General features: G+C 41.8%; 1 protein-coding gene across 2 annotated transcripts in view; it reads left to right on the plus strand.

Moving 5' to 3' along the window:
- DAW1 (dynein assembly factor with WD repeats 1) overlaps positions 1 to 17053 on the plus strand; it is a 182039-nt gene that overhangs the window by 14247 nt on the left and 150739 nt on the right. Inside the window, exon 3 of one of the 2 annotated variants that reach the window (XM_029617049.1) lies at positions 1073 to 1247. In XM_029617049.1, coding sequence (XP_029472909.1) covers positions 1073 to 1247 — 175 coding nt within the window. The remainder of the gene's footprint in view (positions 1 to 1072; positions 1248 to 17053) is intronic. The other variant, XM_029617051.1, reaches the window with a different exon arrangement.

The raw sequence follows: 17053 nt of genomic DNA on the forward strand, positions 1-17053 counted from the left end.
TATCCCCAGAAAAATTGCTAATTAGTTGGATAAGTATTACTTGGCTAAGTTTAGATTGGTTTAAACCTGCTATTGAGCAGGTCTAACCTAGCTGGATAACTTAACCGGCTAAGTAGCGCCACCCTGTTGTGCCCATTGCCTGCCCCTAAGTAAATTGGCTAGAAACGTAGCTGCTTAAGTGACATAACCGGCTAAGTAGTGGCCACTGAATATACAGTGACCACTACTTAGCCAGTTAAGTCCAACTTAACCGACTAATTGCTGTTTTAATATTGGTCTCACTGTTTTTATTTAATTTGTTACATCTTGTTTTTTGTTGAACTGTATTTATTTTTGAAAACATATTTTACTGATAATTTGTAATTATTTTGAAATGTACATAGCATGGGTCTTAGTGCGATAAAGCAAGTAAAAAAGTATCCAAATAAGTAAATGAAAGCTGTATTTTCAAACCTTGTCAGTTAGGCCCCGCCATTATTATAAATAATTCTAGAATATGTAGCATATTGTCAGTTTATAAGTTCAATAACACATTATAGGGTATGCATAGAGAGGATCATTTTCAAAGGGACTTTTGTGGGCAAAACTGTATTTTTTGTGCAGAAATGGTCTTCCACAAAATTTCCCTCCTGATATGTGAGTAAACTAGCGTGCATTTGTCGGGTTCATGCGTAAGATTACCTGGACCGAGCAGAGACACTCCTGGGTTGGGGAGGGGTTAGTGCAGACTTTTGCATTTTGAAAAGTGTATGCATGTAATATTTTAGTGCACAATTTAGCAGTTGTAATTTTATGCGGGTAGTTTTAATTTGAAAATTTTCTAAAGGAAATGTACACGTGCAGTTTCCTTTTCAAAACTGGTGTAACTTATGCACATATTTGCCGTCTCATTTATGTGGGCTGTTACAAAATTGTCCCCTAAAGGATTTCAGCATACTTTCATATGTTGAAGAATGCACATTACAGCATATCTGAGGTGAGGGTCAAAGTGCTTTAATGTACATCCTGCCATGTGTTTTTGCCCACTTTATTTATAACTTATAATAAGTTTATATATAACTCTGGTCTTTAGTATCACGCTGTTTTGTCATGTATTCTATAGCACAGATATAGACACTTTAGTCGAAGAAATCCGAAGAGCTGAACCTCTAGTTACTGTATCCCGTACTCAACAAGTTAAGTATTTAATATTGAGATTGCAAGAAAAGCTTAGCCAGCAAGATGATCACAAGTTTTATCTCTTTAAGGTAAGAAATGTGCTTTAAATGGTATTTGCTGTGGGAAGTATTTGCTTGTTACAGTATTTCATGACACTGAGCATCACTGACCAGTATGTGTAAATTACTGTATATGAATATTCCCCCATTACTGTGGAGCAGTGCCACAGCACACTTTGCAGCCTTAAGTTATTTTTTTAAGTTTACTAATTTGTTATTTAAATGGAAATGTATAAAATAAAGGTGTTTGCTCATTTAGGATCTGATATAGCAAGGCTTCTGATGGGGAAACTCATTGCTAAGTCAGGCCCTGCAAGTTGAACGTCTGAGCAGACCTCCCAGTCACTATATAATAAACATTGAGGTTCTTCCTCTTTGTAATCAGCAGTAGTTAGTCTTAACTGAAATTGATTTTTATTTTTAAATCATTTTTACAGATATCACTTTTATTTTTAAGCATTTATTTCCATGCATATGTAGTTACATGTTCAAGATTACATAGATTTAGACGTGTGTGGGGCATACAACAATTACTGTATATTGTTAGTTTTATAAAATCATGTTGATGTAAAATATCCATACATTTACAATCATTTCCACCTTAAATCATTCATTCTACTCTTTTAGGAGCATGTTCATTCTTAAGAATAAAAGTGAAAATAAAGTAATCTTGGATCTTTTGTTATGCATTTGATAGACATGGAAGACAGATCCAGATTTCCAGAGCTCTCCAAATTTGTTTGTCTCTATTGTAGTGCAAAATGTTGAGCTGTCCAATTTGATCATTTGTCATCATCTTTTCGGAGCAAACTGAATGATCTTTCCACGGATAAAAGTTACTGGCACTGCAAATGCATTAAAAAAAAAAAAAATCCTACTGCACTGACAGGCAGATACTGGATCTCACTTTTTTCAGTAATCGAGTGCTATTATGTTGGGTATTTCATATAATGTATACAAGTCCGTTGTGCTTGAAGTCTTCTGCTTAGCAATAGAAAATATGAAGAATGTTTTCACAGTCACTGCAATTAAAGAAAAAAAGTATTGCTAAACTGCCTTTCCAATTTTAGTTCTAAGCAATTTACAACATTTTTGCAGGTATGATAAGCCTCTGTCCCTGAAAGGTTACCAGTAGTACCTGTGTAACATCAGACTTCTGAGCCTTGAAATAAATCAAACCCCATACAGTTGACAAGAGCCAATCCTGATCCGTAATGTGCAGAGCAGAAGTTCAGACTCTCAGTTTATATATAATAACCCTGCTGAAGCTTCTCCAGCCACATTGAAATTCTGCTTTCACAGAGCCAAAGTCACAGTTTAAAAGCAGTTACAATTTTCCCCTCCCCATCTGTTGGAGCATTGTAGGGCTAAAACACTGTTTAGCAATCACAGTTCAAAAGCAATTGCAGTTTCTACCTTCACCCTTTAGCTCAGTATGCAGGGAAAAAAATCATGTTCAGAAGTCACAGTTCAAAGACAACTACAATTCAAACCTGGTTCTTTTCAAGACAGTTTCTGTATTCTTTCAATTCTAGTCAGAGATTGAACTGGTCTCCATTTTGATAGGCTTCTCCTCAATTAATGCCTTCCTCTTTGCACATGCTTTAACTGCTTCACCTGTGCTTCTCCAAGTGAAATCAGAATCTCTGCCCATCCAAGTCCTACTCAATGATAAGAACATAAGAAATTGCCATGCTGGGTCAGACCAAGGGTCCATCAAGCCCAGCATCCTGTTTCCAACAGAGGCCAAACCAGGCCACAAGAACCTGGCAATTACCCAAACACCTAGAAGATCCCATGCTACTGATGCAATTAATAGCAGTGACTATTCCCTAAGTAAACTTGATTAATAGCAGTTAATGGACTTCTCTTCCAAGAACTTATCCAAACCTTTTTTGAACCCAGCTACACTAACTGCACTAACCACATCCTCTGGCAACAAATTCCAGAGATTTATTGTGCGTTGAGTGAAAAAGAATTTTCTCCGATTAGTCTTAAATGTGCTACTTGCTAACTTCATGGAATGCCCCCTAGTCCTTCTATTATTCGAAAGTGTAAATAACCGAGTCACATCTACTCGTTCAAGACCTCTCATGATCTTAAAGACCTCTATGATATCCCCCCTCAGCCGTCTCTTCTCCAAGCTGAACAGCCCTAACCTCTTCAGCCTTTCCTCATAGGGGAGCTGTTCCATCCCCTTTATCATTTTGGTTGCCCTTCTCTGTACCTTCTCCATTGCAACTATATCTTTTTTGAGATACGGCGACCAGAATTGTACACAGTATTCAAGGTGATTTCACTCTCTCCTTAGAATTCTGGGAATTTTAGTTCCTCTGCATTCGAGCTGTTCAGTCCCCACCAGTAGGTTATGCATCTCTGCCAGCAGATGGAGACTGAGCAAAAGCTGATGTCACAGCTAAATAGTTCCGCCCCAACATCAGCCAGCTAGTATTCTCTGTCTCCAGCAGATGGTAGACATGCATTTCTCTAAGGGGGATTGCCTGTGAGTAAAAGATAAAGAAAGAAAAGAAGGAAGACATCAAGAAGATGAGATGTTTATATAGCACCGCTTGCCTCCTAAGGTGATACCTTTCGGTCCCTCCCTCAGTAGAGTGCCTTAGTCCAGTAGCCTTGGGTGGTTTGTACTTAAAATTCAATTAGCAATTGTAGGCCAAAAAGGGGGGTGGGGGGGGGGGGGGGGAGAGAGTGAAAGCCAGGGAGGGCTGAGCTCAGGTAAAAGTTTTACTTTATTAAAAAAAAAAAAAAAGCAGGAGAATGAGAAGTTTTCTTACTGGGTCTGTTTCCTTGGTGTTCGGCCTTCCCGCTTATGTCTCTGGAGAGTTTTATGAGGTGTGGAGGTAGTTCAGGCACAGTGGGTTGAGAAGCCTTTTGGCTAGGCCCTGCTCCCAGGCTTTCTCTCTCTTTGGTGTAAGGTAGGCCGCGAGGGTGATTTCACAAGTTTTTCACTTTGTGCCATTGGCATGCACCTGCGTATGCCTATTGTGCATCCATTGCCCACTGTGTGTCCAGAATTAGGCATTTTTGTTTCTGGATGCACATTTTGGGCGCCTAACTTGGGTATCGAGTTTAGAAAAACCTACTATACGCCTGTATTTTTTTGTGTGTCCATTTTGTGCGTAGCTTTTACATGCACTTTTTTTTTGTGCCTATATCTGATTGAGAGATTTACAACCATGGATACCCGTGATGAAGAATACTAAGTACTTATCTGTTTGTGCTGCATGGTGCATCAGGGTGATACAGCCAGAGCTTTCTTTAAGCCTGTATCAGTGCTGCCTGGATGCTTGTGGAGATTTACCTTCCTCTGATTTTGCCTACAATGGTCCATCTCCTCGGTCTGAGGGGAGTGGGACTGAGTGCAGCACGACATAAGTGTCCCCTCCTTTGGTTGAGTTTGGGAGGAAAATATACCATAACTCAATGTTGAATGCACGGATTATGCACCATCAATTCTACATGGTACAATACCTATATGAGTGCATGCAGGTTATAAAAGGTATGCTTTCCTCTACTGCGGATCAGATACCTCCGCCTCTTCATGACATGGAAGAGTGTTCTTGTCATCTGTTGAGGTCCATCTACGAAGCATATGAAACATCGTCTAGGGCATCGGCAACAGCCATTGCGGCCCGCAGACTAGCATGGTTACGCTCAAGTTCCATACGTGAAGATTTACACGAGAAACTAACGAACCTCCCATGTACAGGAGATAACCTGTTCGGAAAACGATTTCAGGACACAGTGGGTAAACTAAAGGAAGAAGCTCTAGCAGTACAATCATTAACATCACATCCTAACTATTCGACACCATGTCGTTATATTGGATCTATGCGTAGGCAATCCTACGCCAGGAGACCCCACAGATCTTACCAATCCTTTCGTACACAGACTTACCCTGCGTACCAACGTCCTGCTCCACCACAGAATGCCTCAAACCAATTTAGAGGTAAACCACGTAATCAGAGACAGCAGGCACAACAACCAGCTACTGCAGTGAAAGCGACTTCATCTTTTTAGTTACCCAGCCACCACCACAACATCAAGCACCACCCGGCAGAATTCATTCCTGCCTGACAGCTTAGGAGAAAATAACATCCGATCAATGCGTTTTGGAGATAGTACTTCACGGCTACTAACTCCAATTTGTCAGAAAACCCACATTTCCTCATCTTTCCACTCTCAAGAATCACGACTTCCAACCACAATTGGAGGGGGAAATTGCTTTGCTTCGCAAATAAGCAATTCGACGAATTTTTCTGGGAACCCAATCAGTAGGATTTTATTCCCCATACTTCCTCATACCCAAGAAGTCGGGTGGCCTTTGCCCCATCCTAGACCTGAGGGAATTGAACAAATTTCTCACCAAAGAGAAATTCAAAATGGTATCATTGAAATCAATCCTTCCTCTGATTCAAACCAACGATTGGATGTGTTCCATCGACCTGAAGGATGCTTACACACACATTCCAATCCATCCTCGTGGCGTTACCTATGCTTTCGCTACAGGCATCAACATTACCAGTACAAAGTTCTCCCCTTTGGACTATCGGCTGCACCCAGGGTGTTCACCAAATGCATGGTAGTGATGGTAGCTCATCTCAGACAACAATGTATAACCATCTTTCCATATCTGGACGATTGGCTCATAATCGACCCATCTCCAAGCATCTTACTCGAGCACCTCCATCGAGTGATACAGTGCTTACAAGAACTGGGATTAGTGATCAATTTTCAGAAATCACACCTACAACCAACACAACAGTTACAGTTCATAGGTGCATGCCTGGGCACTACGAGCAACAGGGCATACCTACCAAGCGACAGAATATCACAATTCCGTCTTCTGTTACATACCTTGAACCATACTCAGAGGCCTTCAGTGAGACAGATTTTAGTAGTCCTCAGCCACATGGCAGCGGCGAATTTCATGGTTCCCAACACCAGGCTACACATGAGACACCCGCAATGGGGCTTGAAACGTCAATGGAAACAGCACTCGCAACCATTGACACAGAAGGTATCGCTGACCGCCGAAATGAGGAAAGATTTAACATGGTGGCTCCTAAACTCCACCCTATCCAAGGGAGCATTGTTCAGTTCCCCTCCTCACAACGCAGTATTAACCACAGATACGTCTCGCAATGGCTAGGGTGCACATCTCGAGATTTACGAAACACAAGGGTTATGGACAATCTCGGAACAGAACCTGCAAATAAATTTATTGGAACTCAGAGCAATTCGCAATGCATTACGAGTGTTCCAAGACTACCTGAAAGGACGCAGGGTCATGAACTACATGGACAACCAAGTTGCGATGTTTTACATCAACCAACAAGGAGGGTCCGGTTCATGGTCCCTTTGCAAGGAGACCTTGACAGTCTTCGAACATGCTCACCGAAATTGCATACATCTCCAGGCAACTTACCTACCAGGAGTTGCAAACACAAGAGCGGACAAGCTAAGCCGCATCTTTCATCCTCACGAATGGGCACTCAATACAGAAATAGCCCAAGACACATTCATGCAGTGGGGGACACCATCAATAGATCTCGTTGCAACAGAGATCAATGCTCAAGTTCCCAAATTCTGCTCGATAAGACCAAGCCAATTCAGGATCGCTCAAGATGCCTTCCTCATTCCATGGACGACAGGCTTCCTGTACACCTTTCCTCCCATACCACTCATAACAAGGACAATTCAGAAATGCATAGCAGACAAAGCTCAACTGATACTCATAGCCCCGTCTTGGCCGAGACAACCGTGGTATAGTTTCCTTCTCCGACTATCCATCATGGATCCAATTCAATTACCAAATCGCCAGAATCTTCTCTGCCAAGATCAAGGAACGCTTCTACACCCGCTACACTCATCTCTCCACTTGACAGTGTGGAGATTGAGAGGCTTCTTCTAACAGAACAGGGAGTTTCCACCTCTGCACAATTCATCTTGTTGGAATCCAGGAAACTATCCACAAGGAAAAATTACAACTATAAATGGAAATGTTACTCTACCTGGTGCACCTCCAAAGGTGTACCACCATTGGACTGCTCGCCTGAGTTGCTCATTGATTATCTTCATACACTATATACAGCTGGTCTAGCAACATCATCCATCAGAGTTCATCTCAGTGCCATAGGGGCATATCATAGACCAGTTAACAATATTCCTATCTCCAATCATCCCTTACTCTCTTGTTTCATCAAGGGACTAACTCACATTCGTCCTCCGATCTCTAAACCTCCTGTTCCATGGAACCTCAACATAGTTCTGGAACAGCTCATGCTTTCCCCATTTGAACCCATGGACTCAGCAGATATTAAATACCTCACATGGAAAGTAGTATTCTTGGTTGCAGTAACATCAGCACGGAGTGTAAGTGAATTGCAGGCCCTGGTCCATTATTCTCCATATTTACAATTTCATCACCAAAAGGTAGTTCTCCGAACTCACCCATCTTTCCTACCAAAGGCGGTTTCCCAATTCCACCTCAATCAGACCATGGAATTACTCACCTTTTTCCCTAAACCTCATGCAAATGATAGGGAAAAATTACTGCACACGCTCGATTGCAAAAGAGCTTTAGCATACTACAAAGAAAGAACAAACTTGGACTCCCGCGTTTCTCAACTCTTTGTCTCTTTTGACCCAAAGGCACCTGGATTACCAGTAGCTAAACGCACTATCTCTAGCTGGATAGCACAGTGCATCAAATTTTGTTACGATAAACAGGATTTACAGCTACACTCTCATCCTAGAGCTCACCAAGTCAGAGCAATGGCGGCCTCCTTGGCACACCTAAAGAATGTACAACCCATAGACATTTGTAAGGCAGCTACATGGTTATCGCTCCATACCTTCACATCTCACTACTGCCTTGATCAACAAGCAGCCACGGATGCGAAGATAGGGCAAGCAATCCTGCAATCTCTATCCTCCTGTCCACGATGACTGCCACACTGTCAAAGATCACGTACAGACATATATATCAAAACAACGTGATCGGGAGCTTGGAACTCCCATGACAGCATGGCTAATTCAGCCCTGCTATCGACGTGAAAAAGCAAGTTTGCTTACCGTAAACGGTGTTTTCGTAGATAGCAGGATGAATTAGCCATGCTGACCCACCCTCCTCCCTGGCAGTCACCAAGTCTTCGACTACACTACAGCTTAATCACAGACTGAGGAGATTCCGTTGCTTTCCTGCGCCGGAACACACGCGCAGCTGCAGAGAGCAAAGCTCTGATCTCTGCTTTGACAAGCTCTGCCTCCCGGACCTGATTGACAGATCCCATGACAGCATGGCTAATTCATCTTGCTATCTACGGAAACACCGTTTACGGTAAGCAAACTTGCTTTTCATACATTTTTGGAACTTTGGTATAGTGGACAATTCCCAACCTTTTCTTCAGAACCTAGGTGTCGCTGCTGAGACATATGCCTACTGCTGAGCCCAGGGATTAAAAAATCTAACTTAATAACAAAGTATATTACAGCAGATAAAGACCAAAACGGTCCATCCAGGTTGCCCAGCATGGTGCTTAGGTTTGTGGCTACTTCTCCATGCAGGATACACCCATGCCTTCTGTTTAAGGTTGTAACTGCTGCTCTTTGCAGATTACCCCATGCAGAACTGCTACACCATAAGTTACCACAAGTTACCCTGTTTCTTCATTTCAGTCTTCTAGTCACTAGGGATAAGTTTTTTTATCCCTTGCCTTTGAATTCATTTACTCTTCTTATTTTCACTACCATCTCTGGGAGGGCATTCCAGGCATGCCACATCCTTTCCATGAAAAAATATTTCCTGTTGTTGCTCCTGAGTCTATCCCTTTGGAGCTTCACATCATGATCCCTAGTTCTACAGCTTCCTTTCCATTGGAACAAGTTCAATTCTTATGCATTATTAATAATTTCAGGTATTTAAAAGTCTGTATTATACCCCTCTCTGTCCTGACCATACCATATATAGGTCCTCAAGTCTCACGTCTTTTGGTGCAGACCTCACATCATTTTGTTGCCTTTTATTGAACCACTTCTATCCTATCTCTATCCTTTTTGAGATATGGCCTCCAGAAATGAACACAGTATTACAGATGAGGCTTCCCCAAGGGCATTATCACCTTCTGTTTCCTGCTGATCTGGAAAGAAATACGACGAGTGAAATAATCAAATTTGCAGATGACACAAAATTGTTCAGAGTAGTTAAATCACAAGCAGATTGTGATAAATTGCAGGAAGACCTTGTGAGACTGGAAAATTGGGCATCCAAATGGCAGATGAAATTTAATGTGGATAAGTGCAAGGTGATGCATATAGGGAAAAATAACCCATGCTATAATTACACAATGTTGGGTTCCACATTAGGTGCTACAACCCAAGAAAGAGATCTAGGTGTCATAGTGGATAACACATTGAAATCGTCGGTGCAGTGTGCTGCGGCAGTCAAAAAAGCAAACAGAATGTTGGGAATTATTAGAAAAGGAATGATGAATAAACGGAAAATGTCATAATGCCTCTGTATCGCTCCATGGTGAGACCGCACCTTGAATACTGTGTACAATTCTGGTCGCCGCATCTCAAAAAAGATATAATTGCGATGGAGAAGGTACAGAGAAGGGCTACCAAAATGATAAGGGGAATGGAACAACTCCCCTATGAGGAAAGACTAAAGAGGTTAGGACTTTTCAGCTTGGAGAAGAGATGACTGAGGGGGGATATGATAGAGGTGTTTAAAATCATGAGAGGTCTAGAACGGGTAGATGTGAATCGGTTATTTACTCTTTCGGATAGTAGAAAGACTAGGGGACACTCCATGAAGTTAGTATGGGGCACATTTAAAACTAATCGGAGAAAGTTCTTTTTTACTCAACGCACAATTAAACTCTGGAATTTGTTGCCAGAGAATGTGGTTAGTGCAGTTAGTATAGCTGTGTTTAAAAAAGGATTGGATAAGTTCTTGGAGGAGAAGTCCATTACCTGTTATTAAGTTCACTTAGAGAATAGCCACTGCCATTAGCAATGGTTACATGGAATAGACTTAGTTTTTGGGTACTTGCCAGGTTCTTATGACCTGGATTGGCCACTGTTGGAAACAGGATGCTGGGCTTGATGGACCCTTGGTCTGACCCAGTATGGCATTTTCTTATGTTCTTATATGTCTCTCTCTATGCAGCCCAGCATCCCTCTGGCCCTAGTCACTACATTGTCACATTGCTTCGCTATCTTCAAATCATCAGACACTATCATTCTGAGTTTTCTCTCCTCCTTACATATCAGTCTCTTGCACCCCCACCCCCTATCATTTTCATCTCCTTTGGATTACTGCATTCCAGATGCATAATTCTGAACTTCATCCCATTGAATCTGAGCTGCCAAATCTTCTACCACTTCTCGAGCTTCCTCAGATCACTTTTTATTCTCTCTGCTTCTCCCAGGGCGTCACTCTTTTACAGATCTTAGTGTCATCTGCAAAAAGACAAAACTTTTCTTTCTAAATCCTCCACAGTATCACTCACAAATATATTGAACAGAGCTGGCCCAGAACGGATTCCTGAGATACTTCACTAATCACGCTTCTGTCCTCAGAGTGAGTTCCATTTAACATTACCCATTGTCATCTGTCAATCAACCAATTTCTCATCCACTCCACCACCTTGGGACTCACTTCCACGCTACCTATTTTATTCATGAGTCTCCTATGCTGGACTGTATCAAAAGCTTTGCTGAAATCCAAGAAAACCAAGTAAATCTGTCTTTTCAGTATCCAGGAACCAGCTGAAGCGAATTCTTCATTCATATGATTTCTGTTTTCCTCTGTGGCTTGCCTTCCTGTCTAGAAAGAGTGTTAAGTTAATTTAATTATCTTTTAAGTGATACTGAAATTTGGAATGCTCGCACTTCAGTAGTTTTTCTACAAGGATTGCTAATGATTATTTAAAATGTATTCCAAATAATTCATGCTGTGAGACGTTTTGTTTTTACAGAGAGCTTGGTGAAGTTGAACACATTCCCACAGCTCTGCAACAGAGAGAATAATATTTTCAGATCTGCATTTAAATACAGATTTAAAATGATAATTAATTTCAGAATTGTAGTGAAAGAGGCTAGATATCTAAATTACATATATTTTTCTGATATGTATACTATGTATATGATCAGCAGGGGGCACAATTTCACTACTTAAAATAGAGAATAACAATTATGGTAGTTGTCCATCTGAGGAAAAAGATTCATGTTTTACAATTGTTCATTGCTTTAAGGCTGCAGAAGAAAAAAATGTTATTTTTGCCTCTAAGGTTGGAAGCACAGCGATGACCAAAACTGAACTGTCTTGAGAATATAGTAACCTGAAGGTGCTTTCCCTAGTGTGTTTCTTGGTGTCTTAGGACCTTATTAATACAGATTTTTTGCCCCAAAGAGATAAAATGGGAAAAACTATGTTTTGAATAAGGTCTATTATGTGGTAGAAGGATGTGGAATACCTTGCACCTCAGCTCTCTAGTTAGATCACAAAGGGCAGCTTATTAGCTGCCCATGGGGAAAGACATTCCTAAGTGATAAAATCTTGTAACATTAATTGTGGTAAGATGGATGACTATACAATAAAAAGCACTATTAAGCAAACCAAAATTTCAAACTGCTTAAACAAAATAGACTTAATGGGTTACATATTCAGTCACTGTCCAGATAGCAAAGTTAGCCAGATAAACTATCTTAAAGCTAGTCGAATAACTATATCCGGCAAACTTAAGGTCAACTCTTTGGAGCAACCAGACTTACGGGCTGATACAGTAAAAGTTGCGGGAGAGCGGGCGAGTGCATGCTCTCCCAGCGTGTGCACAGGCCACTCTCCTGTGCGTGCGATTCAGTAAAAAAAAATATTCAAATTAGGACCCGCGGTAAAAAGAGGCGCTAGGGACACTAGCACGTCCTAGCGCCTCTTTTTTGACAGGAGCGGCGGCTGTCAGCGAGTTTGACAGCCGACGCTCAATTTTGCCGGCATCGGTTCTCAAATCCGCTGACAGCCATGGGTTTGGAAACTGGACGCCGGCAAAATTGAGTGTCCGGTTTTCTACCCGGACGCTCAATTTTGCTGGCGTCCGGTTTTAAAATTTTTTTTTTTTAATTATTTTTAACTTTTGGGACCTCCGACTTAATATCACCATGATATTAAGTCGGAGGGTGTACAGAAAAGCAGTTTTTACTGCTTTTCTGTGCACTTTCCCGGTGCCGGCAGAAATTAACGCCTACCTTTGGGTAGACGCTAATTTCTGAAAGTAAAATGTGCGGCTTGGCTGCACATTTTACTTACTGAATCGCGCGGGAATAACTAATAGGGCCATCAACATGCATTTGTATGCATGTTGATGGCCCTATTGGGTAAAGCTAGCGCGTCGAAAACGCACGTCCAAACGCGGGTTAACAGTGTGCTGTATCGGCCTGTTAGCCAGATAGGTAATCCAGCTAACTCTGTATTCAAGTTAGCTGGATAATTATCTAGCTGATGTAACTCCTCCCCAAAACGCCCCCCTGGGAATGCTGCTAAGTTATCTGGCTAAATGAATATTTGGACAAATTCCTTTGACTATATACCTCAACATTTGATATTGTAATTATGTTGCTGAATGTCAGTGCTGCAACATATATTTATTTTAATGTTATACTGGGTATGACTACATAAATAACTTAAAGATGCATGTGCATGCTGTTTATTAATTAAAATATATTTCAGACACAGAGCAGCAGGACAAAAACTATTTTTTTCTTGGCTTGCAGGAATTATGAACGTTGCAACATCCAATAGCATAATATTGTCAAAAATGCCCAAACTGTTTTTCTTGTTATTACCATCATTAAAATCAGGCATAAGGGGGTCGAATATCAAAAGATTTATGTGGTTAAAAATCAAAAGATTTATGTGGTTAAAAATCTGTCTGTACAAAATCGTAGTGTTCACAGATTTAGCCAGGCTAAAAAAGGATCCAGGTTGGGGCTTTCCCACGGTAGGGTTATTAGATTTAGCTGGTTAACGTAATAGAACTAACTGGATAATTTTTTTATGAGAAACTGTCCATACAATATCCCATATCTAACTGCACATATTTTGTGTGCTTAAATTTAACCATAAGAACATAACCTGCCATACTGGGTCAGACCAAGAGTCCATCAAGCCCAGTATCCTGGGTCCAGCAGTGGCCAATCCAAGTCACAAGTACCTGGCAAGTACCCAAACATTAAATGAATAGATCCAAAGCTACTAATCCTTATTGATTAATAACAGTTTATGGACGTCTGCTCTAGGTACTTATCCAAACCTTTTTTAAACCCAGTTACACTAACTGCTGTAGCCACATCCTATGGCAATGAATTCCAGAGCTTAATTATGCATTGAGTGAGAGAGAATCTCTTCAATTTGTTTTAAATGAGCTACTTGCAAACTTCATGGCGTGCCCCCTAGTCCTTGTATTATCCGAAAGAGTAAATAACCGATTCCCATTTTCCTGTTCAAGTCCTTTCATGATTTTGTAGACCTCTATCATATCCTCACTTAGCTGCCTCTTCTCCAAGCTGAACAGTCAGATATTCAGCTGAAACTTTAGCTGGTTAGCTTTGGCTCAGTGGCACTTTGAATATCTACTTAAAAGCACATAATCCAACTTTTGAAAAAAAACTTTTGGATATAGAGAACTTTGTAAATGTAGCCAGTTGTGGTCTTTGAGATAAAGACAGATGAGTTAAAGCTCTGCAGTTGTTTTGTATACTGCTTGCTTTGTAGTCACAATTCTAAAATATCTCGGTTGATTGAATGCTTTTCTGAATGCTCTCAGAATGCTCTAGTTTGAACAAAGAGGTACATAGTCTTTAGAACCAGTTTTGAAGCAAGATTTTTTCACTCTTAAAAATGAATTTGAAAAGCCTGATGCATTCATCAATTAGGGGATGCGTGAATATGTTGGGTTAGCACATGCCAGAGGGGGCTGATGGACGGAGGCCGGCTGGCACTTCACCAATACCAGCCCTCGTTCCCCGCAGGTTGAGCCTTTGGGTACCGGGGCCAGCTGGACTTAGGTGGCCTCCATCAGTGGTCGTTGATGGGTGGATCGAGGTCAGCCCCTTTGCTAGACCTATAGGAAGGTTTATGAAACCTGCTAAGAACTATATTCAAGACCATTGACACGTCTGCCTGGTCTTCAGAGCTTCCATTGCAGTCAGATGCATGGCTTGGCTGTGCTCCAGTGGGATATGTGAGGATGTTCACGAGAAGTTAACAAGCTTGCCGTGCAAAGGTGACAACCTTTTTGGAGTGAAGCTGAGAGAAAAAGTCTCTCAGATAAAAGAGCAAAATGTGGCAGTACAATCATTGACTTCACCTTCAGACAGTCAAGCTACCACCAGGAAATACTATTCTCAATGCGGGAGGGGCTACTAACAACATAGATTGTACAGGAGATACCAACCATACTACCATCTCTAAAGGTCTTCCTCTTACCAACAGCTGAGACCCAGGGGCAACAACCTCAACAAAGAAACTGGCCAAGAGGTCAGAGACCCCAAAAACCGCAACAGTCACAATCCCAAAAGCAACTGAGTTTTTGAAAACAGTCACAACAGCTGTCGGGGATTTCATCTTTCACTAAGCCTGGTCCAGAATCACGACCAATCAATGGGTCCTCAACATTATATCCCACGGATATAAACTAGAGTTCACTCATCTCCCTCTATTACTATATCATGTAGAACCCATGAGAACACATTCTCACATTCCCATGCTTCACCAGGAGGTGAAAGCTCTGCTAAAACAGAAGGCAATCCACTCTTTTCGCCTTCTCAAATCAACAAGGGCTTCTATTTCCAATACTTCCTCATCCCCAAAAAACAGGGGATCTACGTCCCATTTTGGACTTGCAGACTCAAAAAATTTCTCAAGAGACCAAAATTCAAAATGACCTCTTTGAAATCAATCCTCCTATTTCTAGAACCCAATGATTGGATGTGATCTCTGGACCTGAATGATACATATGCTTACATTCCCATGTGGCTTATTGGCCATACCTTTGTTTCCAGGTTGGGAATCAACATTACTAATACAAAGTATTCCCTTTTGGACTCTCATCTGCCCCGAGAGTCTTCATGAAATGTCTTGTGGCAGTTGTGGCGCACTTGCGAAAACGGGGAATCAGAATTTTCCTGTATCTGGATGACTGGTTCATTGTCTCTCCAAACCCACAAACACAACAGAACAGTCTGATGGAAACAATTCAGTGCTTAAAGGAATTGGAATGGATCATAAACTAAGAAAAATCCCAGCTCCATCTGACCCAGACTCTTCAATTCATTGGAGCAAGAATTCACACACCCAATTACAGGGCTTTCCTGCCTAACGACAAAGCTCAGACCCTACGCTGTCAAGGCCGGATTTTCAAAGCCCCGCACATGCGTCCATCTGCACATGGTTCCTGGCGCGTGCACATAGACGAGTTTATAACATGCGTTGCCGCATGCATGTTATAAAATATGTTTCCCACATGTGCAGGCGTGCTGGATTTTAATGTCCACATGTGCATGCATGGGTGGGTGGCCTCCGTGCGCGGGGGGGGGGGGGGATTTTAAAAGGCAACATGCAGCGTCTTAATTAGGGCTTCCCCAGTTCCCTCCCAGTCTGCTCCAATTAAGGAGCGGACTGGGAAGGAACTTCCCGATACCCTTACCTAAACTTGCTACCCTTTCCCCTGTCCTCCCTGATATCTAGCCCCTTCCTAGCTACTCAAGTTATTTTTGTTTCATTACTTACTGCTCCTCTGGAGCAGAAGTAACCTCTGTGCGCTGGCCAGCTGCTGGTGCGCGCTTCCCCTGGGCAGCAGCTAATGGCGCAGTCCGGGTTCACCCTTGCCTAGACCACACACCCCCAGCCCGCCCCTTTTGCAGGACCCAACACTTTTGCACATAACAGGGGTTACGTATGTGGCCGGGCCAGTTGTAAAATGCACATGGCTAATGCAAGGCCTGGCCATGCGTGAAACCCCCCAGTTTTTACACCCGTGGCCCTTTTAAAATCGGGCTGCTAGTGCCTATCTTTTCAGCATCAAACTTTTAACACAGTACGCCAAGAATTGATCTTACTGGGACACATGGCAGCAGCAAAACATGTGACTCCCTAGTACCCATCTTTACATGAGACAGTTACAATGGGAATTAAAGTCTCAATGGAATCAATGCACATAGCCCATGCTGAAGAAAATTTGCATAACAATCTCAATAAAAAGAAACATCTCCTGGTGGCTAAAGCCTTCAGTATTGACCAGGTAAGCGCCATTCAGAACTCCCCCTTATCAATTAATAATTATGACGGATGTTTCAACAAAGGGCTGGGGAGCTCATCTTCTCCATATAAAAACACAGGGTTTATGGTCCCCAGCAGAATGCCAGTTCCAGATAAATCTATTGGAATTGGGAGCAATAAAAAATGCATTGCATACTTTCCAACCAACTCTTCAGGGAAAGTCTGTCATGTTACACACGCACAACCAAGTAGCCATGTTCTATATAAACAAATAAGGAGGGTCAACTTCTAGGATTCTCTGCAAAGAATCAGTACTGCTTCAAGTCTGAAAACTTACTAGAGGCAATACCAGAAAATACACACAATTGTGAGACCGGTTGGAGTAAAGCAAATTCCATTCTAGAGACTTCTTTCCAAATGTCTCTAAGAGTCACATTCATTAGTTCTTCCATATCTCCTGGTAAATATGCCTTGTTATCCAAAGGCTGATTAACAACGATTGGAATCGGGACCAAAGGTCCTAAATCCATAGCTC

This window comes from Rhinatrema bivittatum, chromosome 9 (genome assembly GCF_901001135.1).
Source record: "Rhinatrema bivittatum chromosome 9, aRhiBiv1.1, whole genome shotgun sequence".
NCBI lineage: Eukaryota > Metazoa > Chordata > Amphibia > Gymnophiona > Rhinatrematidae > Rhinatrema > Rhinatrema bivittatum.